General features: G+C 50.5%; 1 protein-coding gene across 3 annotated transcripts in view; it reads right to left on the reverse strand.

The window, feature by feature from the left end:
• TTC28 (tetratricopeptide repeat domain 28) overlaps window positions 1-20,489 on the reverse strand; it is a 496,060-nt gene that overhangs the window by 65,972 nt on the left and 409,599 nt on the right. For all 3 annotated transcript variants that reach the window (XM_043529451.1, XM_037878986.2, XM_037878987.2), the window contains 6 exons: window positions 16,308-17,649; window positions 14,086-14,609; window positions 11,610-11,719; window positions 11,078-11,207; window positions 8,603-8,821; window positions 4,571-4,736 (listed from right to left, as the gene is read on the reverse strand). In XM_043529451.1, coding sequence (XP_043385386.1) covers window positions 4,571-4,736; window positions 8,603-8,821; window positions 11,078-11,207; window positions 11,610-11,719; window positions 14,086-14,609; window positions 16,308-17,649 — 2,491 coding nt within the window. The remainder of the gene's footprint in view (window positions 1-4,570; window positions 4,737-8,602; window positions 8,822-11,077; window positions 11,208-11,609; window positions 11,720-14,085; window positions 14,610-16,307; window positions 17,650-20,489) is intronic.

Here is a 20,489-nt window from a genome sequence, read left to right on the forward strand (position 1 = left end):
TGACTGACTTTTTAAAGCCAATTCCACCTCTCATGGCTGATTAAGAATCATACATTGTATTATTTGTCTGAGCTCATCAAACACTAATAAAAGGCCTTCATTGTCTGTGACAGCCCCAGGAAACCTGAGATTTTGTCACTTCAAACCCATCACCTTCATTATACTAAATTATAGAAGTGGCTGCTGTAAGTGTCATGCCCATAGAGTTGGCTTGTAGTCCCTGAGTCCTCGCTTCTATACCTGAACACAAAACTGGACACCTGGAGCCCTGTGGATACCTAAGGCCTTTGTAAAAGACACAAACCCAGTGAGATTGGCAGTGTGGCTAGTCTAGCAGATAAGTAAATGACATTCATCCCCCATATCATCCCCTTTGCCCCATTGCCACATCTGATGTGTGGAGCTGGTTGCCGTCCACATAGGTGAAACTTACTCCTCCCATTACTACCTGCATAAGTAGCGCTTCGGGTCTTAGTGGATAGGTCACATCTCAATACCCAGAAGCAGAGAGGCCAGGAGGACTTTAGAATCCACGCCACAGAGAGATGACCAAACTAAATACATTTACTTCTGGCGGATGGAGTTTATGCTCCTGCCATCTGCCCTGTGAGTGCTCCATCTGCTAGCAGCTTCCAATCTCAGCAGCTGCGTAAGGCTCCCTGGCAAAGTTTAAAAAGAAGAAGCAAAATCATTAGATTACTTTCCTCTTTCCAGCCACGTCTGGTGCCCTCTGCTTCAGCTTGTGTTTGGAATAGTGGCCTAAACCTAAACCAAGAAAACCAGAAGCAAAACCACTGACCTATCCCCTGGATATGCCTGATGATAACAAACTGCTTCTAACCACCTCAGCAGTGTCGCACTGTCTCCTTCTGACTATGGAGGAGAGAACTCACTTGCTGAGGAGCAAAGTTTAAAAAGAAGAAGCAAAATCATTAGATTACTTTCCTCTTTCCAGCCACGTCTGGTGCCCTCTGCTTCAGCTTGTGTTTGGAATAGTGGCCTAAACCAGGAAAACCAGAAGCAAAACCACTGACCTATCCCCTGGATATGCCTGATGATAACAAACTGCTTCTAACCACCTCAGCAGTGTCTCACTGTCTCCTTCTGACTATGGAGGAGAGAACTCACTTGCTGAGGAGCCTGGCACACCTGTATGCGGACTGAAGGGGACAGTCCCAGTAAGAAAATGGGAAGTATGGAATCCATGGAAAGGCTGATCCGATGGGGATTACACCTCCAAAATATGGGCAGCTGCAAACCTGACAAGCATGTCCAATGGCCTTAACTCATTCCTCCACCAGAAAGGAATTGTCAGCTGCAATCCCCTGCACCCTCCGAGGCCACTGGGTCCAAAAGGATGTTCGTCCAGGGGAGGAAAGCAGGGCTCAGGCCCCACCTACGCCTAGAAAGAAGTTTTTAATCTGAGTTTTGTGTGTCTCCTGCACTGCTTGGAGAAACCTCCTCTGACTCTGTGACGTTGCACCCACCATGTGTTAGATTGCCATCTCAATCGGGTATGGGCACAGAACTCCCCTCTTGTGTCTGAGCTGAGGGGTTTGTTTTCATGCCTTTGGAAAGCATGACAGCAGCAATGTAGTTCAAGCAGCCTTGGAGGTCACACACAAAATGAGCAATGCTGATCCCTTCCTTGTAATCCACTGCTTGCACTAAGCAGCTTGGCTGTAACTCTGAACTAATTTGTCACGTCTGGACTGAATCCAAATTCCGGTAATCAAGAGCAAGAGGCCAATCTGCACAGCAGAGTTCATTCATTCCCCCGCCACTATGTGGCGCTCCCACACCCAGAAACACAGCAATGACTTAATCTTGTCTCAGTGTGGGGGAACGGCCAATGACCTCGAGGTCCCTTCCAGCTCTATATTTCTTTGGTTCTGTGACTTGTTGCCAGAATTCCTGGACAAAGGCACCTTTCCCCACTAGCTCAAAAATTAGGCATTTTCTCTAACACCTTTTTAGGTTGCGTTTTCTCCCCAGTCATCCGAAGAAAAAAGGTGAGGCTAAGCTAGTATACTATAGTGTCCGAGTCTGAAACACTCTGCCTTGCAAACCTTTCCAACGTACCCTCATCTCTCTCAGACACTCACCCTTCAGTTTAGTTTGAGATCACACCAGGGTAAGTAGTTTCAGAAATCTTTAGGGCCCAAGCTGAGAATTACCCAGGTCTTCCATCTTCCTTATAGATTCTGACACAGAGGGAAGAACAAGCTCCATGCCCACATTTGGTAACAGAATTCACAGCCTCCCCAGGGATTCCTTTCTAAGATGCTGACTGCATCTGTTCAGTAACTCAGCATGGCTTGCTAATTGCTGTCCACCGTGTGTCCCCAGGATGTCCCATCCTATCACAGGGCAGGGATGTCAGAGAAATCAGAGACGAAGCTGACTGGAAATTTGATCACACTCCACACAGTTAAAACATCTCAGACAGAATTGCAAAAATCACCCTGAATCTCTTAACACAATCAAATGGAAAATCCAACTAAATCAGACTGAGGTGTGAATGTGGGACAGAGCGAGCACAGGCATTGCTGGGGAGAGGTCTCTGCAGCACCTCTTGGTTTTATTACTAGCTTCTGCACAGGAAGGTCTGACTCACGTTACTGCAGCACCAGGTACACAGATCTGGCTGGTTCCTGGGGCAGGCACCAGTACAGCTATTAATAGAGATTAATTGCGGGGGGGGTGGGGGGGTGGAGGTGTTTGCAACTTTTTCTGCACTGTCCACAAAATCCTGAGCAAAATTTACTTTTTGGCTCAATTCCACAAAAATGAAATTTCTGTTTCTTTGCCAGAACTATTTGCATGAAAAATCAGTTTTCTGAGTGATGTCCTACTCAGCCATCACTGCCCCCTGCCCCCAGGGGTCCAGGCCTGAGGAAGTTCAGTCAGAGCAGAGCCTTCCATGACCTAGCGCATACTTCTGTGATGAAGGCAGCAACATAAGATTTCAAGATTACAAATGAGATCATTCCCACTGCAAGCAGATCCTGCATGCCCTGCCCCCAGCCAGCAGGGAACTCCCTCCCTGCTAATACGAGAGTCAGACAAACAAATGGATCTTCAACACACAGGACTAATCACTGAAATCAGAAGCAAGATGGGATCTGCAAAAAGTTTCTTATAGTGCAGCATCTGCAGTGCCCTGCGTTAGTGTTAGTGATCCAACCACAGGAAAGTCACCCACAATTCTCAGTACCGCAGAAACAGTGCTATAGTTACAAGAGAATGTGGATTCAGTTTAAAGAAATTTAAAACACAATAAAACAGAACAAACCATTGCCGCCGTTCCTACATGTCCCAGGCCAGCAAATACACTTGCTCTTCCCCTCACCGGGGGTAAATCAGACAAAGTGCAAGTTGGTTACTAACCTGATTCTTTTTCTGCCATATGCTTCTGACGGCACAAACAATGCCTGAGATGAAACCAACCTGCTCAGAACATACAGTCTATGACTGTACAGTGGGTTTCAATTTTAATTAGAAGATTAAGGCTACGTCTACACTAGAGAGCTTACAGTGGCACAGCTGTACCAACGCAGCTGCACCACTGTAAGATCTCTTGTATACCTGCTCTGTGCCAAAGGGAGAGAGCACTCCCACTGACATAATTAAATCATCCTCAAGGAGCAGCGGTAGCAGCTATGTTGGCACAGCATGTCTTCTGCCGACATAGGGCTGTGCACACTGCCTCTTACGCTGCCGAAACTTATGTCACTCAGGGGTGTGTTTTTTCCCATACCCCCGAGTGACATATGTTTTGCTGACATAAGTGGTAGTGCAGACATGGCCTAAGTGTCATCATATCCTTTATGGTAGAACCTCCCACCGGTTCAATTCACAGAGCAGGTGCAAGGATGGGGATGTCCCTGACTCCTTCCTGCAGGCTTAAGTGTTTGCAGAAGACAAAGTGTAATTTGCATGTTCAAGTATCAGTACAGGAAGTGCTTGTGTGCTCATCCAATCAGGGAACCAAATAACACTATGTGACTCATGAGACCAATCACAGCTAAGCACACAGCTTGAATTTAAGCTATTCATGTTCAAGCCACAGAGTAAAAATTGTGTAAAAATACTTGTGGCGTATACCTGTACAATGGATAAACTGAAGGAAATCTCTACCTGTTGTCAGATAGCAGCTACATTGATCAGAGGGACTGTTCATTCCCCGTGAGGTATTTGCTAGCCATAAAGGGACATATTTCAAAAATGTTCTCCCCCAAGTCGCAACTGCAATTTTTTATGAGCAAATCTCTGAGGGTGAATTAATTACATGGGTGCCTCTGAACAGAATCTGCCCATATATAGCAGATAATGAGACATCTAACCATCGAGTCTATGGGTGCAAACCCCATCTGCATGCACATAATCTATTATTTGCAGCACAGATGGCTGTGGATACAAAATAGAGCAGCTTGGCTGAAGCTTATTTAAAATTTGGCCCAGAAAATCAGAGTTCTCAGTCTTCTCAGCCATCAGCTCCTCTCAGGCTGTTTGGATACATGACTTCCAGGTGGGAGCAAGAGAATCAGGATATGAACCCCTAACTCACCGGGTATAGTAGGAGTCCACGCCCAGTGCCTCTCGTACACTTGAGATGTGGAGCTCCAGTGCTGAATTGGTAACCGTTTGGAAGCCCACGCTGCTTGCTTCATGGATGTCCCCGGCATTCTCTGCCATGCTGTCACCCAGATAGTATTCATGAAACTTCAGAATTCCTGCAAGGACACATTCATCACCAGCATTATCAACTGTGTGAAGAGAGTGCACTGCCAGCAACTGACAAAGAAAGCAGTACAACTGTTACAAGTCCTGAGGGGTTGGCATCTCCAGCAGAAATGGAGCAAAGCATGCCATGCCGTGTCTCCAGAGGGCTTTCCAGGAGTTAGTCCAATATGCTATATTAAGACTTTGCTTTTAAAATCTGGTTTTGTACTTTGCAAATGATGGATCAAGGGAAGAAAACTGAGCAGGGCTTTAATGAGATGTTCAGAAGGCACTTACTATCACAGCAGCCTCATATGAATTATAAAACAGATGTTTCTCGCAAGCATCTACCAGGGAAATTCACATTTCAATAGCAGCATATGAAAAATGTCTATTAATAGTATCTGACCACATAAACTGGACACACAAAGGCTGAAAGGCTGAACAAAAATGTTATTACTACAGCAGAATCTCCTTGTGTCACATGGAGATTTCTCATTTCACCCGTATGCACAAAAACAAACACATGCAAAGAAGTAAAAGGTAGATTAATGCATATTAAAATACTAAAGCAAGAACATTACACAATGGGGCACACCAGAGAAAGGAAACATTCATATCAGGAGTGCAACATTTTGTCAAGGATTCAGCTATTACTGCAGATAAAACCCTCCTCCACTCAGACCAGCACACCCTTTCTAATATGAGTAACCCTGCAGTGCCACAGCACCTGTGATCACTCTTAAAAGATTACCCTGAGCACCCTGTTTGCAGTGGCAACATGAACAACAAACCAAGTTGGTAAGAAGAGACGGTCAAATTAAAAGACTTAAGCAACCTATTCTGTAGCAACAGCCACAAATGGATCCATTGAAATGGTCAAGGGGTGAGTGGGGAGTTCTAAGGGAATATTACCTATGCTAGAATGAGGAACCTGAGATGCCCTCAAAGTTTCTGCGTACGTATTGGAGAAGGCAAGAAGAAAGTAGAGAGCTGGAGTCAGTGCCTGAGAACTCCCACATAAGAGCCCACAGTAAGGCAGCCAAAGGGGAAACAGCAACTAGCTGCAGAATAAGGGTCTGAGAGTGGGAGACAGTCCGAGCAGACAGTGTAACCAGCACCGCCTCGCAAAGCTCAGTTACACAGAACAGCCTCCAAGGGCCGGGCAGTTACATACCCAAGTGCCCCAGGAGGTTGGTTGCGGCTGCTCTTCTACAAGCCCCTAACTTGTGGTGGGGGATGGAGGGGCCATGACTAAATCTCTATGAATCCCAGTGACAAACCCTGCTCCTCCAGCGGATACCATCTTACCAGGCCCAGGTCTGTCTCCAGTGTGGTAAAACCACCACCATTTTATTAGGCAAAATGTATGGTTTGAGAGGGCAATTAGTGACCATGTGTGTAATGGGACAGTAACGTCTCTTCACTCAGATCCATAAAGGATTTAAGTCACTCCTAGAGTAAGTAACCAAAGAGATACATCTAGCGAAAAATATGTCATCCAAGCTGAAGAAGTTCATTTGTGTTTGCTTTCCTTGTTGAACCACGTTCAATGCAATCTGAATTAGTGCTCTTTATCTCTTTAGCTTTGTCGTGGTGAAGGGTTACAATTATTAAATTATATACAAGAAGAACTCCTGAAGATTTACAGTCATCACTTTATTAGATAATGAATAACAGCTGCCTGCAAAAAGGGATCCTCTTCCAATTAATCCTTCCTGCTCTGCTCCTCTGTGATAAATGTTTCCACGTTCATGTGAAGAAGATTCAGAGGATCAGACAGTTAGATGGCATATCAGGAAGCTGGGCTGCCCTCCTGTTATCTGTAATCCACTTCAATTAATACATGTCAAATGCATTTGGAAGCATAAAACAGAGAAATGTAATTAAAGTGAGGACTTTTCGTTACATAAAAGATTCTCTATTGGAGGCAGCGTGCTTGGAATCTCATTATCATTCTTTGCATTGCCCTGTGGGAAATCCAGACAGATTGGCTGTTGAAAAATGGGTAAATTAAGCACCTGAAAACTTTCCCATTTATGGGTGAATGTCAAAGCCCTGAACATGCTTCTCTGACTGAACTTTTCTTTCCTCTATTTCTGTGCATGCTGCATGTGCTGGCCTATTTGGGCCCCATGAGCCAAAGGGAGATCAGTCCTCAAAACCATGAAGTCCTCCCGCTCAACAGAGGGGTATGGACCAAAAGAAACATGGGTATTGAGTAGTTACAGGGGACAAAGAATGAAAAATGCTGGAAGAAGGTGTCAAAACTAGGGTACAAGAAAGGAACACTGAGCTGAGAAGCCCAGGTAGTGCCCACCTCTCCACAGTGGAAGCCACCAAGAGGAATCTGCCTGGATGCGCGGATAAAAAAAGTGAACAAAAATTGGCTCCTCTCCACAGTCCCAGAGAACATCCCAGTCCAACTCGCTCTTCCTAGCCGGGTAAATAGCCTTCTTGCCCAGCGCCAGGAGGAAGATGACAGGGAGGCTCCGAGATTTTGTGTGGCCACACATGGACAGTACATCAATAAAAATGTGCAGGGAAAGGTGCAGCCAGAGCTTCAACAGGAGTTTCTGGAGGAGGCAGGAAACGGGTTGCCAACTCTGACTGAAGCTATTCCAGGAGATTTTTTTCCCAACATGATGTAATGTCATTATTTGTACTGTACCTATTAAAATCTCCTGGATTGCTTTCAATAGTCACCGGGAGATCAATGGCAATTCCAGTAGACTCCCAGCCAATCCAGGAGGGTTGGCAACCCTACTGCAACCTGGTGCACTGAAATAAACAGGCTCTAGGGTCTCTCTCTTGCCACAGAAGGGACAGGTGTCATGGACTGCGTAAACTGCACCAACAACACATCTGTGCTCATGGCTCCATGAAGGAGCTGCCAATTTATGTCCCTAGTGGTCCCTGGAACCAAGGTGGCAAGGTGATAGACAGACAGCTCTGGGGTGATGTCAAGACCTTCCCTCAGGTATGGCACCAGCACAGCAGTGTGAACCTTTCCCCACCCCACCCCACCCCACCCCACCGACCCACCAGCATACCTTAACCCTGACCAGGGGAGGCCTCCTTCTCTAGAGTTAAGAGGGGAGTCCAGTCTCCATGGCTGGCTCTCTCCTGGCCTGCCCGCAAGGTGCTATGCAGCACTGGTTTCTGTAGAGAGGATATTTGTACACTAGGAACTGGACAAAGCCCCTATCTCATTTTACCAGGGCCCCCAAAGCAGCTGTCAGATGGAGACACCTTTTAGTTACTATTGTCTTCAGACCAAATTCCTCCCTAGAGTAATACCAGTGACTACAACAGAATTAGAGCAGAGATGAATTTGGCCTGTGAGTGTGCATTCAAACCAGTGCCCTCAGGGTGAAAGGCTTCATCTCCAATTACCAATCCCCTGAGCCAGCCTGCCTCTTGATCCAGCTTACACGGATGAGCCTATTTTCCTGCTTTCATGATAATATTAGATAAAGGATGAAAGAAAGTTCCCCCAGCAGCTGCCAATTCCCATGTACAGGTGACAAGGGCTCTATTCCCTCAGCACCTCTGCAGCTGAATTGCCACCAAAGCTACCAAGATTTAACTGAATTCCCAACAAGAGTCGAGTATCAGTTGCAGTAAAATTAGCTGTGATGAGCAACTGCAGAATAAGCACCCTGAAAAGTTGTCATAGCACTATCAGAGAGCAGGGAGCATAAGGATGTGGCAGCAAAGCACACATAATCCAGGGCCTATTTCACATTACAGAGTGAGGCTTTGGGTGACAGGCCCAGCCTCTGGGTGGTGGACAGGACGAGAGCCTAATGGGTCTGTCCCAACTCTGATTTCCAGGCTCTGCTAGTTGGCTCTAATCTACAGAAAGGAACCTTACCTGCCCCAGGAGCAAGCAACCAGCTGTACAGGTAGCCGGCAGCCAGCGAGTAGTAGAGAACAAGTCCCCTCTGGCCATTCACAGTCTCCAGAACCTGGTCAATGGTGACGGGCGAATAGGGGTCAGAGTCCTGCTGTCCAGTCTGACGTTCCACCAGCAAGTCAGCGAATGCTCTTGTTCGCCCCCTTTCTGCCACAGCCAGGGCTTCGTCATGGTGGCCTGTGAAGAAGAGCCACAATTAGGGAACAAAGACATGTCTCAGGCCTGCACCAGACCCTGCAGAGCACTGTAAAGGGGTAGAGAGCCTGGCAGTTATTCCAGTCCAGACCAGCACCACTGGGCGGCTGGGCAGCAGCACTCCAGGTCACAGGGTAGCAGACTGTCTTTGTTTCCCCAGCAACCCCAAGCATCCTGGCTGGCTGCTCTGTCATCATACGCAGCCTGCATGTTGCTTCTTCCCTGGCTATAACCCAGTGCCCTTTGGGACTCCCCGGCACATCAAACATCCGAGATATCCAGTACCACGGTCACAGATCCACAGGATCTATGCTACACTCTGACTTGTAAGCTGTCCCTTCAGTGTGCCAGACCCCAAGAGGTCACACTTTTCCACAAGGGTAGGCCACATGGCCTCCACACCTCTGAAACGGAGCGTCTGGGATCCAGTGCCCCTGCTTCTCACTGAGAGCTCTGCCCAGAGAGTCTGACTGAAGCAGACTGCTGTTCAGAGACATTTATGCTCTTCAGGGATCAAAGAAGCTCAGCAAGTATCTGAAATGACTTCAGGCAGCCTTTTCAGAACAGAGTAGGGTTCATTAGTCAACTGTAACCCAGCCTCGGGAAGTCTTTTGGTGAGATAGAGAGGCAAAGGTAAGACAGAGTTCAGACTAGCCAATGCCTGGGCGACGCCGAGCCATGCTGCTGCAGAAACCATCCAGGCTCTCTCTCTCTTTCTTGATCTCTTTGCCTGTCAGTCCCAGGTGAGCTTCTGTGTCTCTGTGAGCCCAGTTCTTATCACTGCCTCCTGTCACCTCTCAGTCCAGTGTCCTCCTGCTGCAAAGCCAGGTTGGCTGAGTTCGTGTGTTCACCTTGCCAGAACTTCCTGTTGTAAAGTGTCAATTGCTCAGCATTCCCATTGTCTTTCCGGGATCTGCCACCAATAAAGACTGGCTGAACCCAATCCATAATGACCCATTCCTAACACCCCAAATACATCATGTCTCCTGCTCTGCGCCAGGAGCAGAATCTTAACTCTTCTGCACCCACTGGGTAGTAATGCCAAGGCAATAAGTACAGAGTCCTACAGATAGTTCTTAAAAACATTACAGACAATTCGTATGTTTGTCACACTCTTCTCTTCTATCTAAGGTTTTAATCCCACCCTCATCCCCATGGGTCCGATCGCCTACCTTCCAGTCGTGCATTAAGCAAGGTGACTCACATCCATTGTGTGTGGTTCACTCTCTCCCCAGGCCTCCAGAGGATTGTATGTGCTGGGAAGTGGTTTGCTTTGGCAGGGTTTTAGCCAGGCTGCTCTGTTTGTATTAGCAAAGGCAGGTTGAACAAGAGCACCTGGCACTGGGAGCAGAAGATGCTGATTTGTGAAGGGAAATCTCCTACCCAAGCCTGTAAGGGAAGGGTCTACACACAAATGGGAGGGAGATGAGTGCTGCTGTGGGCTCTGTGATGTGACCCAGCACAGCCCTGTGGGGCACAGGAGTGAATCGTACACAAGCAAGGGGCTGAAGGAAGTGCTGCTGAGAGGGGAAAGCAATGAAATATCAGGGAAAGGACATCCTGAACTATGCCTCATCCCAGGATCTCAGTGCTTCATGCAAATGTTAAGTGCAGCCCCACAAGGCTCCCGTGAGGAATTATCCTCACATTACATATAGGTAAGGCTAAGATTTTGTCATGGTTATTTCTACTAAAAGTCACGGACAGGTAATGGGCAATAAACAAAAATTCACAGAAGCCTTGACCTGTCTGTGACTTTTACTGCTGTAGCTCCCATGGTTTCTCCTGCCACAGTGGTGGCTGGGAGCTGCAGGGTTCACTCCCCACCCCACCCTCCTGCGGGCTGTTGCCCGTCGCTGGAATCCTGTAGGTGGATCCTGAGGAGGCTGTCGCTGTAACCCTGCCGGCGCCCCACTAGCTGCCAGCTCCAGTCCCGCAGCCCCAGGGGCTGAAGCAGAAAATGTCAGGGAGGTCTCTGGAAGTCACAAATTCCATGACATAAACGTAGCCTTACACATGGGGAAACTGAGGCACGGAGCACAATGGGACTGGCTCAGCTTGCCAGCAGCAGAAGCACAAAAAGGCACAGGAACCCTGATCCCAATCTCCTGTTCTAACTACTAGACTAGAAACATTTGAGAGGAACTTCACACCTGGAACTTGGGTCAAACCCTGGAGCCAGGGAAGAACTCAGACGCCTAGCTCCCAACAGCCACGGGCACCACAGGAATCTCTTACCAAGGCTGACGAGCACTCGCTGCAGGGCCTGGTAGGATGATGTCTGCAGGTCAAAGAGCGATAGCTTGTAGTCTGTGCTCAGCTGCACCTCGTGGCGGATGGTTTCAAACAGTGCCGACGCCCTATAGAGCTGGGAGGGGAGAACAGCCCATGGTGACACTCAGAACTGTAGCTGGCCCAGCGTGCAGACACTGACACTTCAGTGAGGGGGACTAGGGAGGAGAGGGGAAGAAGCTGGGACCAACATGCTCTCAGCGGGGGTCAGGTCTGCCCCATCCAGTCCTGGTCTGCAAGCAGCTCATCACACCCATTGCTGCAGTGTCCAAGGCAGAGGGGCTGGCCGCTCTGTAGGGGAAGAGACAGCTGTGTCCAGGGAGAGAAGGCCAGGAGACTGCACCCAGGTGGGCAGTGACAAGTCATCTCTGAATGGGCACCATGTGTAAGAAAGGACCACATAGAGAATGCATTACAGGGGATGAGAGATGCATTATAGGGGACGAGAGAGCCTCCTATCACTGGAGCTGCTGCCTACCTGGTGCTGGGCCTCCTCCAGGTTCCCACTAGCCCAGAGGGAGAGGCCCAGGCCATGGCGGATTTTGGCTTCATCTTCTCTACGCCCCAGCTGTTCTGCAAGCCTCAGTCCTGAAAGAGAAGTGGAGTAAGTGAAGACAAGAGAAAAGATTCCCTGTTGCTGGAAGAGGGTAGGGTTGGGATGAAGGGAGTGGTGTGTCCAGGCTGCAGACAGGAGTAGGCTCACGCTAGGTCCCGGCAGTGCTAATAGGACACTCATCCGTGTGCAGGCGTAACTGATTTGCTGCGGCTGAGAGCACCTTGAAGAGAAGTGCTGTACGTGCTCCCTGTGCTGTCCGAGTCAGTGGGTCAGCAGGAGGGTGCGTGACAGTAACACAAGGGGTGCGCCAGCACAAGCGGCAGGGAGCAGGCTAGCCGGAGTGCCTGGAGAGGACAGGGAGAAGGCACCAGAGCTAGGACCCAGGCCCTTCCTCTGTGCCACTCCAGCCTCTCCCCACCCAAACTGGCAGCCTCTCACCATAGCCGCTTGGCTTTTAACCCTTCAAACACTGCAGACGAACAAAACTGCACTGAGCTGTCAAGTGCTGCTGGAGTCTTTCTTCCTCTCCCTCCTCAGCTGAGAGGCCCCCTCTCTCAGCTGCTAATACATCCAGCTAACCAGGACATGCCTCAGCACCCACCCTTGCCCCAGGTCTCCCAGCACCTTCCTGGCAGACAGGAGGGTTCTGTTGCAGCTAGAGGCAGGGCAGGGATTCTGATCTGACCTATCACAGGAACGTTCATTTCATTTCCAACAACACCCACAGGCATTTCCTACAATGCCCCCACACGTCACACCTCTATGGGCCCCAGTGTTGTCAGATACATCCAGCAGGTTAGTCTCAAGCATCACAGAGAATGTAAGGGAAAGGCCCAGGCGGGGTAAGGGCTGCTGGGCTCAGCTGCAGAAGAGTGGCCTGCAGGGATTCTCAGCAGCCAGAGCAGCAGGAAGGTCACCTCCTATCAGGAAAGGGGGCCGCACTGATTTCCCCCCCACCAATTTAACTGAAATTCCCTCTACTATACTGAAATCCTGCTCAGGTCAGTTTCCAGGAAATCCAGGCTAACTCGGGTAATTAATCTATCAGTCTGCAGCCCAGCTCCCCCTACACCATTCAATCCACTCAGCTTGTCTTCTTCCTCACACTGCTGCTGCCATGCTGAACAGACAATGCTTTTATCCTGGGAGATGGTGCAGCAGCATCAAGGGTAAGGCGTGCAAGGCTGGATCAATGGGGGCCCTCCATCTGTCCCCTGGCTCCCAGACGCTCAGATCATCCCCCACAACACTGTCATGGTGCACGGTTGAGGGGCCTGTTAACTTTTCCAGCTCTGAGCCCCATCCCCACTTTAATCTGAAGGGGATAAACAGGTAGCTCCCAGCTGAGGAAAGCTCAGCCCAAGTGGGCTGCGGGGCTGTTTGTCCTCAGTACAAACAGGCTTTGTGGACCCAAGTCATTCCCTGGCCTGCTATGTCACCCACTGAGGAGATTTCCCTCTCTTGACTCAGGGCAAACTGGCTTTACAAAGAGACTTACGCTGCTTGGAGTGAAGTTTAGTCATTAATCCTCCCCCTGCAAGGCACTCACTGACCTTTAAGAACATAAGAATGGTCATACTGGTCAGACCAAAGATCCATCCAGCCCAGTATCCTGTCTACTGACAGTGGTCAATGTCAGGTGCCCCAGAGGGAGTGAACCTAACAGGTAATAATCAAGTGATCTCTCTCCTGCCATCCATCTCCACCCTCTGACAAACAGAGGCTAGGGACACCATTTCTTATCCATCCTGGCTAATAGCCATTAACGGACTTAACCTCCATGAATTTATCCAGTTCTCTTTTAAACCCTGTTATAGTCCTAGCCTTCACAACCTCCTCAGGCAAGGAGTTCCACAGGTTGACTGTGCGCTGTGTGAAGAACTTCCTTTTATTTGTTTTAAACCTGCTGCCCATTAATTTCATTTGGTGGCCCCTAGTTCTTATATTATGGGAACAAGTAAATAACTTTTCCTTATTCACTTTCTCCACACCGCTCGTGATTGTATAGACCTCTATCATATCCCCCTTAGTCTCCTCTTTTCCAAGCTGAAAAGCCCTAGCCTCTTTAATCTCTCTTCATATGGGACCTGTTCCAAACCCCTAATCATTTTAGTTGCCCTTTTCTGAACCTTTTCTAATGCCAGTATAAGCTTTTAAAGCTTTGCCATTCCCTTGTCTGTCACAACGTGCTGCTACATGAAGGTCTGGGCAGCCTGGCCACTAATGAAGGGCAGAGTGCCCTGGGTGGTAACTGCACGGGTCTGCAGGATACTGTCAGAGCTAGCGAATGTCTTAGACACACATGCTCACATTCCTACACCTCGCTCCCTTTCACACGGATATGCCCTCTCCCCCGTCCTGTGCAGACGTAAAGCCACTGGATAATTCATCCACTCACCTTCCTGCAAGTACATCACAGCTTGAGAGTAGTTCTGCAAGGCATGGTGTGTCCTCCCGAGGCTGCTATAGGACACAGTTTTGGCCACCAAGTCGTTCATTTGAGCTGCAATGCTGAGATGTTGCTCCTGATAAACCACTGCCCTCTCATAGGTGCCCAGAGACTCATACGTTAATCCCAGGTTCCCATAGGCCCTGCCCTGGCATGTAGGATTGTTGGTCTCTTCTGCAATCTGCAGGTCCAGCTGGTGGTACTGCAGTGCCGTGTCGTACTCGCCCATTTGCTGATAGACTCCCCCCAGGCCGCAGGCAGCATCGCTCTCCAGAGACCGGTCTTTCATTTCTCGGGCGATGTTTAGCTGCCGTTCCAGGCAGGAGATGGCTTGCTCATAATTTCCTAATTGGCTGTGCAGACTCCCCAGCTCCCCATAGGCTTGGGCTTTGTTGAACGCCTCCCCGAGCTCATGGGCCACCACTAGCCTCTTTTCAAAGCACACGAGAGCCTGCTGCAAACTTCCCATTGCCCTGTGTGGAGAGAAAAGGAGCATTTATCTTGCCTAGGCAGGTGTGACATGAAAACCATCTTTCACCGTCACGTCCTACAGAGAACCTCTGTTCTGCAGCCAGCTCAGATCTGCCATGTCCCCGCTGCCAGATGTAGGGAATTTCAGAACTACCATCAGTGAACTTGCCAGTGAACCCTGCAGTCAATGGTACAAGAGACCCTGAAGGCCACAACCAGGCCCAAAACATTGTCCAGGCCTCCTCTGCATCTCCTGTAAACTCCTCACTCCAGGGGGTCCGGGGCAGGGAAACTAAGTTTCATTATTCAGGGTAATAGCACAGCCTGAATAACCTTCCCCCTCGCCATCCAGACAGCTCTGTCGTTCCATACTACCCTGTGTGTAGACACTGCCCCGCACAGCCATACACATACAGCTGTACAGCTCCCCTACACTCATACACGCACACCCCCACAACCCTCCCGCACCACCCAGACAGCTGTCGTTCCACACCACCCAGTGTGTACACCCTGCCCCACATATACACCTCCCACAACAATTCATCCCTCCATCCGTACACATACATTCCGACAGCCGTACACCCCACACACAACTATACACATATACTTCCACAGCCGTACACCCCCCCATCTATACACATACATCCCCACAGCCATACACCCCACACAAAACTGTACGCATATACTTCCAGTCGTACACCCCACATCTGTACACATACACCTCCACAGCAATATATCCTACACACATCTCTACACATGCACCGCCAGTTTCCCATGTATCCTCCACTGCCACCCCCCAAATCTGTACACATATACCCCCACAGCCCTCCACATACCCTTCACAGCCACTAGCCCCCCCACATCCGTACACATACACCCCCACAGCCATACACCCCAGACAGATCTGTACAAATACACTCGCGCAGCTTCCATGTACCCTCCACAGCCATATACCCCTCTGACACACGTGTAGAGATACCTGCACAGCACCCCATCTACCCTTCACAGCCACACACATACACCCAACACACATCTGTACACACATCCCGCACAGCTCTACACCCAAACATCCATACATGTAACCCCAACCCACACAAATGCATCTGTAAAGTTCCCCCTCCCCCATGTACCCATACTCCTATCTCTCACAGATGTACACATACCCTGCCCCATACCCACCCCCCTAGCTGCCCATCCACCTCTGTTTACACACACAAACACATACACACACCCCTCTATCGTCCCCCAGCACAAACACAGCTTGCTAGCCAGTGACTGCACAGTGTGAGAGAAATCCAGCATATTGTCTTGGTTGTGTGTTCTCAGGTTGGTTCCCTGTTGGGAGCATATGCACCCATATACTCGCTGTGACACTGCTCACCACTGAATCACATGAGTAGCGATGGTATAATCAACGGGGGGGTGGGATAGCTCAGTGGTTTGAGCATTGGTCTGCTAAACCCAGGGTTTGTGAGTTCAATCCTTGAGGGGGCCATTTAGGGATCTGGGGCAAAAATTGGGCATTGGTCCTGCTTTGAGCAGGGGGTTGGACTAGATGATCTCCTGAGGTCCCTTCCAACCCTGATATTCTATTATTAATCTATGATTCTATGATCATTCAGGTATTTTCACTCATTCACTTTCAAGACAGTTCTCAATACCAAAGGCCATGCAATACTCCAGCCTTTGGCATTTGTTACCTGTGTCCATTTCCCAGGCCCCGATAGGCCTTCGCCTGGTCTTGCATGCGATTTAAACTCTGAGCTACAGATAAGTACTGTTCATAATACTTTATGGCTTCTTCATAATCTCCTAGAGCCTCATAACAATCCCCCAGGTTTCCGTATGCCCGGCCTCTGTCCAGCACAGCTTCGTTTCCACTCAGCTGCTGTAGCATGGCCAGTTGCTGCTCAAAGTAGCCAATAGCTTCCTCCATGACATTCATGTTCATCTTGGTGATGCCCATGTTACCATAGACTTGGGCCTCTATACTGGGGTCCTTCAGCTTCTGTCCAAGTTCCAGCTGTTCTTCATAACACTTGAATGCCATGGTATACTTCCCAAGGGACATGTACACTGCAGCAAGGTGGCCATGAGCTCTGCATTCACCCGGCATATCCCCTAGTTCCTGGTAAACCTCCAGTTGCTGTGTATGGTACCCCAAGGCCTTGTCATATTTCTGTATCATCTTGTATGCAGAACCCAAGGCTGCATAGGCACTGGCCTCCAATCTCCTGTCTTTGACATGATGGGCTAAGCTCAGCTGCTGCTCATAGAATTTTATTGCACCATTTACATCTTTTTTACATACAAAAATATCTCCCAGATTCCCAAGAGCCCGGAATTTGGCTTGGGAATTGTTCAGAGACTGGGCCAGAGACAGCAGATACTTCTGGCACTCCTCGGCTTTGCTGAAGTCCATTAAGGCCTTGAACGCCAGGCCCAAGTTGCAGTAGGCCTTGGCTTGGCTCAGCTTGTCGTGTAGATCCTTTGCTAAGGCGAGATCCTGCTCGTAGTACTTTACAGCCTCCTCATAGTTCCCAAGGCAGTAATGGGCATAGCCAAGGTTGTGGCAAACTTTCCCCTCCCCCTCCATGTCCTGCAGCTCAGGGGACAGGCGCAGGTATTGCTCATAGTAAGGGGCTGCCTGTGCGTACTCTCCTCGCGAGCAATGGAAGTTGCCCAGGTTGCTGAGGGCCCGGGCCTCGCTCTGTATGTCCCGCAGCTCCCGGGCGATGTTGAGGTGGTTTTGGTAGTGCTGCAGGGCTCGGTCGTGGGCGCCTAAGGCCTGATATGCCACTGCTAAGTTCCCATGGGTGGATGCCTGCGAGGCCCGATCATTCACTTCCATAGAAATCTGCAGCTCCTGCCGGTGATATTTCACAGCGTGGTCATACATGCCCAGGGCATTGTACGCATTGCCCATGTTGCCGTAGGCCCTGCCCTGCGCACCATAGTCATTCAGCTCCTGGGCGATGGAGAGGTGAGTCTTGTGGAGTTTCAGGGCAGAGTCATAGTCGCCTTTCATCTGGTGAATGATCCCTGAGAAATAACAGAAACAGAAACTAAATAGCTAAAACTCCACAGTGCCTCCCCCAGCACCAGACACTGACCCTCCCTCACAGCGCAGTCTCTGCCCCCCACACCGCCCCTCCCCCACAGCCTCACATGACAACCTTTCCCACACACCACCTCCAGCCCCATAACACCACCCCCTGCTGCACAGTGCTGCCTCTGGCCCCCACACCGGCACTCTCCCCCAGCCCCACAGCACCGCCCTTCCCGCACAGCACTGCCCTCAGCTTCTCACACGGACCCTTCCGCACAGCGCCACCCCCAGCAACCCTTCCCCACAGCCTCACACGACAACCCTTTCCCACACACCACTGCCACTCTCCCACAGCGCCGCCCTCAGCTCCACACACCGATCCTCCCCCACAGCGCCACCCCCCACCAACGCACCGATCCTCCCCCCCAGCGCCACCCCCCACCGACACACTGACCATTCCTCACAGCACCGCCCCTCCCCCACAGCACCGCCCCCAGCCCCACACACCGCCCCTCCCCCACAGCACCGCCCCCAGCCCCACACACCGCCCCTCCCCCACAGCACCGCCCCCAGTCCCACACACCAACCCTCCCCCACAGCACCGCCCCCAGTCCCACACACCAACCCTCCCCCACAGCACTGCCCCCAGTCCCACACACCAACCCTCCCCCACAGCACTGCCCCCAACACACTGCCCTCAGGCTCACACACCACCCCCAACCCCCACAGCACCACCCCCAGCCCCACAAAGCATCCTTCCCCACAGCACTGCTCCCAGCCCCACAGCACCACCCTCAGCCTCACACTGCAACCCTCCCCCACAGCACTGGGCACGGGCCCCAGCCCCACACACTGACCCTCCCCCACAGGACTGGGCACGGCCCCCAGCCCCACAACCCCATCCCTTCCGCCTGATACTGGGAATAGCCCCAAGCCTCACCCAGCAACCCTTCCCCACAGCACCAGGCCCAGCCCTGCAGCCCCATAGTATGGGAAAAACCCACATTTTTCAGGCGCATTTCATGGGGTTCTTTAGCTACAGATGCTCTTTCCCCTTCTAGTCCCAGTATTCAAGCATTTTAAGGGTGTTTCAGTGCTAGGATCCTACCAGACCAGTGCATGGAGCCACAGTGGAGAGGCACCTCACTCAGGCCTCACTCTATGACACAGAGAAAGGCCTGATCAGCAGAGATGGGAGTCACTGGCAGCTGGGCGCTCAGTACCTCTAAAAGGGACCTGTCCAAAGGGATCTAGCAAGTCCATGGCAGAGTTGGGAGCAGCCCCCAGGACTCCCAGCCTGGTCGCAGAGACTTCAGCCAGAATGAGACCATCACGGTGCCCACGAACAGTGAGTGGCTGGGGACATTGCAGCAGATTGTGGGACAGCAGGGTGCTACGGGACAGAGCCAGCAGCTGGGATCAGGACTGAGGGGGCAGGGGTAAGGGGCAGAGGGCCCAGGTGGGGGTGAGGAGGCCCAGAGGCAGCATGCCCTGGACCCCGGCAAAGGTTTGTCTGTGACTGCAAATCATGCGTCTACTCAGCAAACAGCATCACACAGGCTACAATCTGGAGCCTGCAACAACTAGCGCAGAAGGACAAAGGATTTTTGCAGCCAAAAAGTGGAGAGGAGATGGCAGGACTCGAATCCTGGGCACGTGCAAAGAATTCTGTGCTCCGGGGCAAAGACCGGCTGGCAAACCCTCCACTAAGAGCTCAGGGAGCTACAGGATCCTCTAGAAAATGGACAGCACATGAAGGTGCTGGGAAATCAATAAACCAGAGCCCTGGATGCCTCCATTCCTAACCCTTTAAACAAAACTAGAAGGAAAACTAGAAGGCAAAAGCACTGTCATGAGGTCCTCACCGCTGGATGCCTCATCCCCCAGAAGGCGGTCTCCACTCTCTCCAAAGGATGCGTGTGACTAGAGCAGGGGAGAAAACAGGCTTTCTGCTGGAGCTTGAGTGGTGGCTCAAGTACCCTGAATATCTCAACACTGTCCTAGGTGAGTTCCAGGCTCAAAGTCATCAGATGTTGGGCCTGGTAAAGCAGCCTTCCCAGAAACCCTCTGAGCTGCCTGGGTGCTCAGTGCCCAGGGCTGGATTTATTGTGCTCCAGAGAAGCAGCAGAAATAACTGAGGTGGCTCAATAAAGCAATCACAGTGATGGATGAAGCACCAGAGAAGCAGTGAGGCCATGCTACGGGGAGGGAGTCTGGCCAGCAGGGACAGCTTGGAAGCAGCAGAGAACCCCAAAAGCACAGAGAGCTTCCTCAGGCTGTCACACTAGCCATTATCCTACGGAGCAGAAACCTACCTGCCAGTTGCAGCTCTGGCTCTGCATGAGACAGTTCCAGGGCACTAAACCCAGAGAGGCTGCCTGGAATTAGCTCCGATTTAAAACACAAATCACTGTGAAATGCCAGTTCAGTTGAGCATTTAGGACAGAGACAGCGGGGGTCTCGGTGGGGAGGGGGACCACATTCCCTGCACCAGCTCTGATGGGCCTTCCTACATCTATACCCCAGCATCTTGTCCCTGAGTTCCTAAAACGCTCACCCAAGGGGATGTTGCTAAGTTTTCAGATGTGGATTGGGAGGTTCAGACAGACACAGGCGTTAACCCTGGCAAGTCCTGTACAGTCCATTCCCCCAAACCAGGGGCCAGTGCTGGTTTGTTCCTACAAAAGGCTATCAGCTTTTCAACTGATGCCCCAAACATTTTGAGAATTACACAGAAACGATTTAACAATAAATCTGAATATAAGAACTTTGAAGTGCCAATGAAGCGTGCCCTACATAGCACAGCCATCCCCAGGAGCAAGTGTGGAGATGT

This window comes from Chelonia mydas, chromosome 15 (genome assembly GCF_015237465.2).
Source record: "Chelonia mydas isolate rCheMyd1 chromosome 15, rCheMyd1.pri.v2, whole genome shotgun sequence".
NCBI lineage: Eukaryota > Metazoa > Chordata > Testudines > Cheloniidae > Chelonia > Chelonia mydas.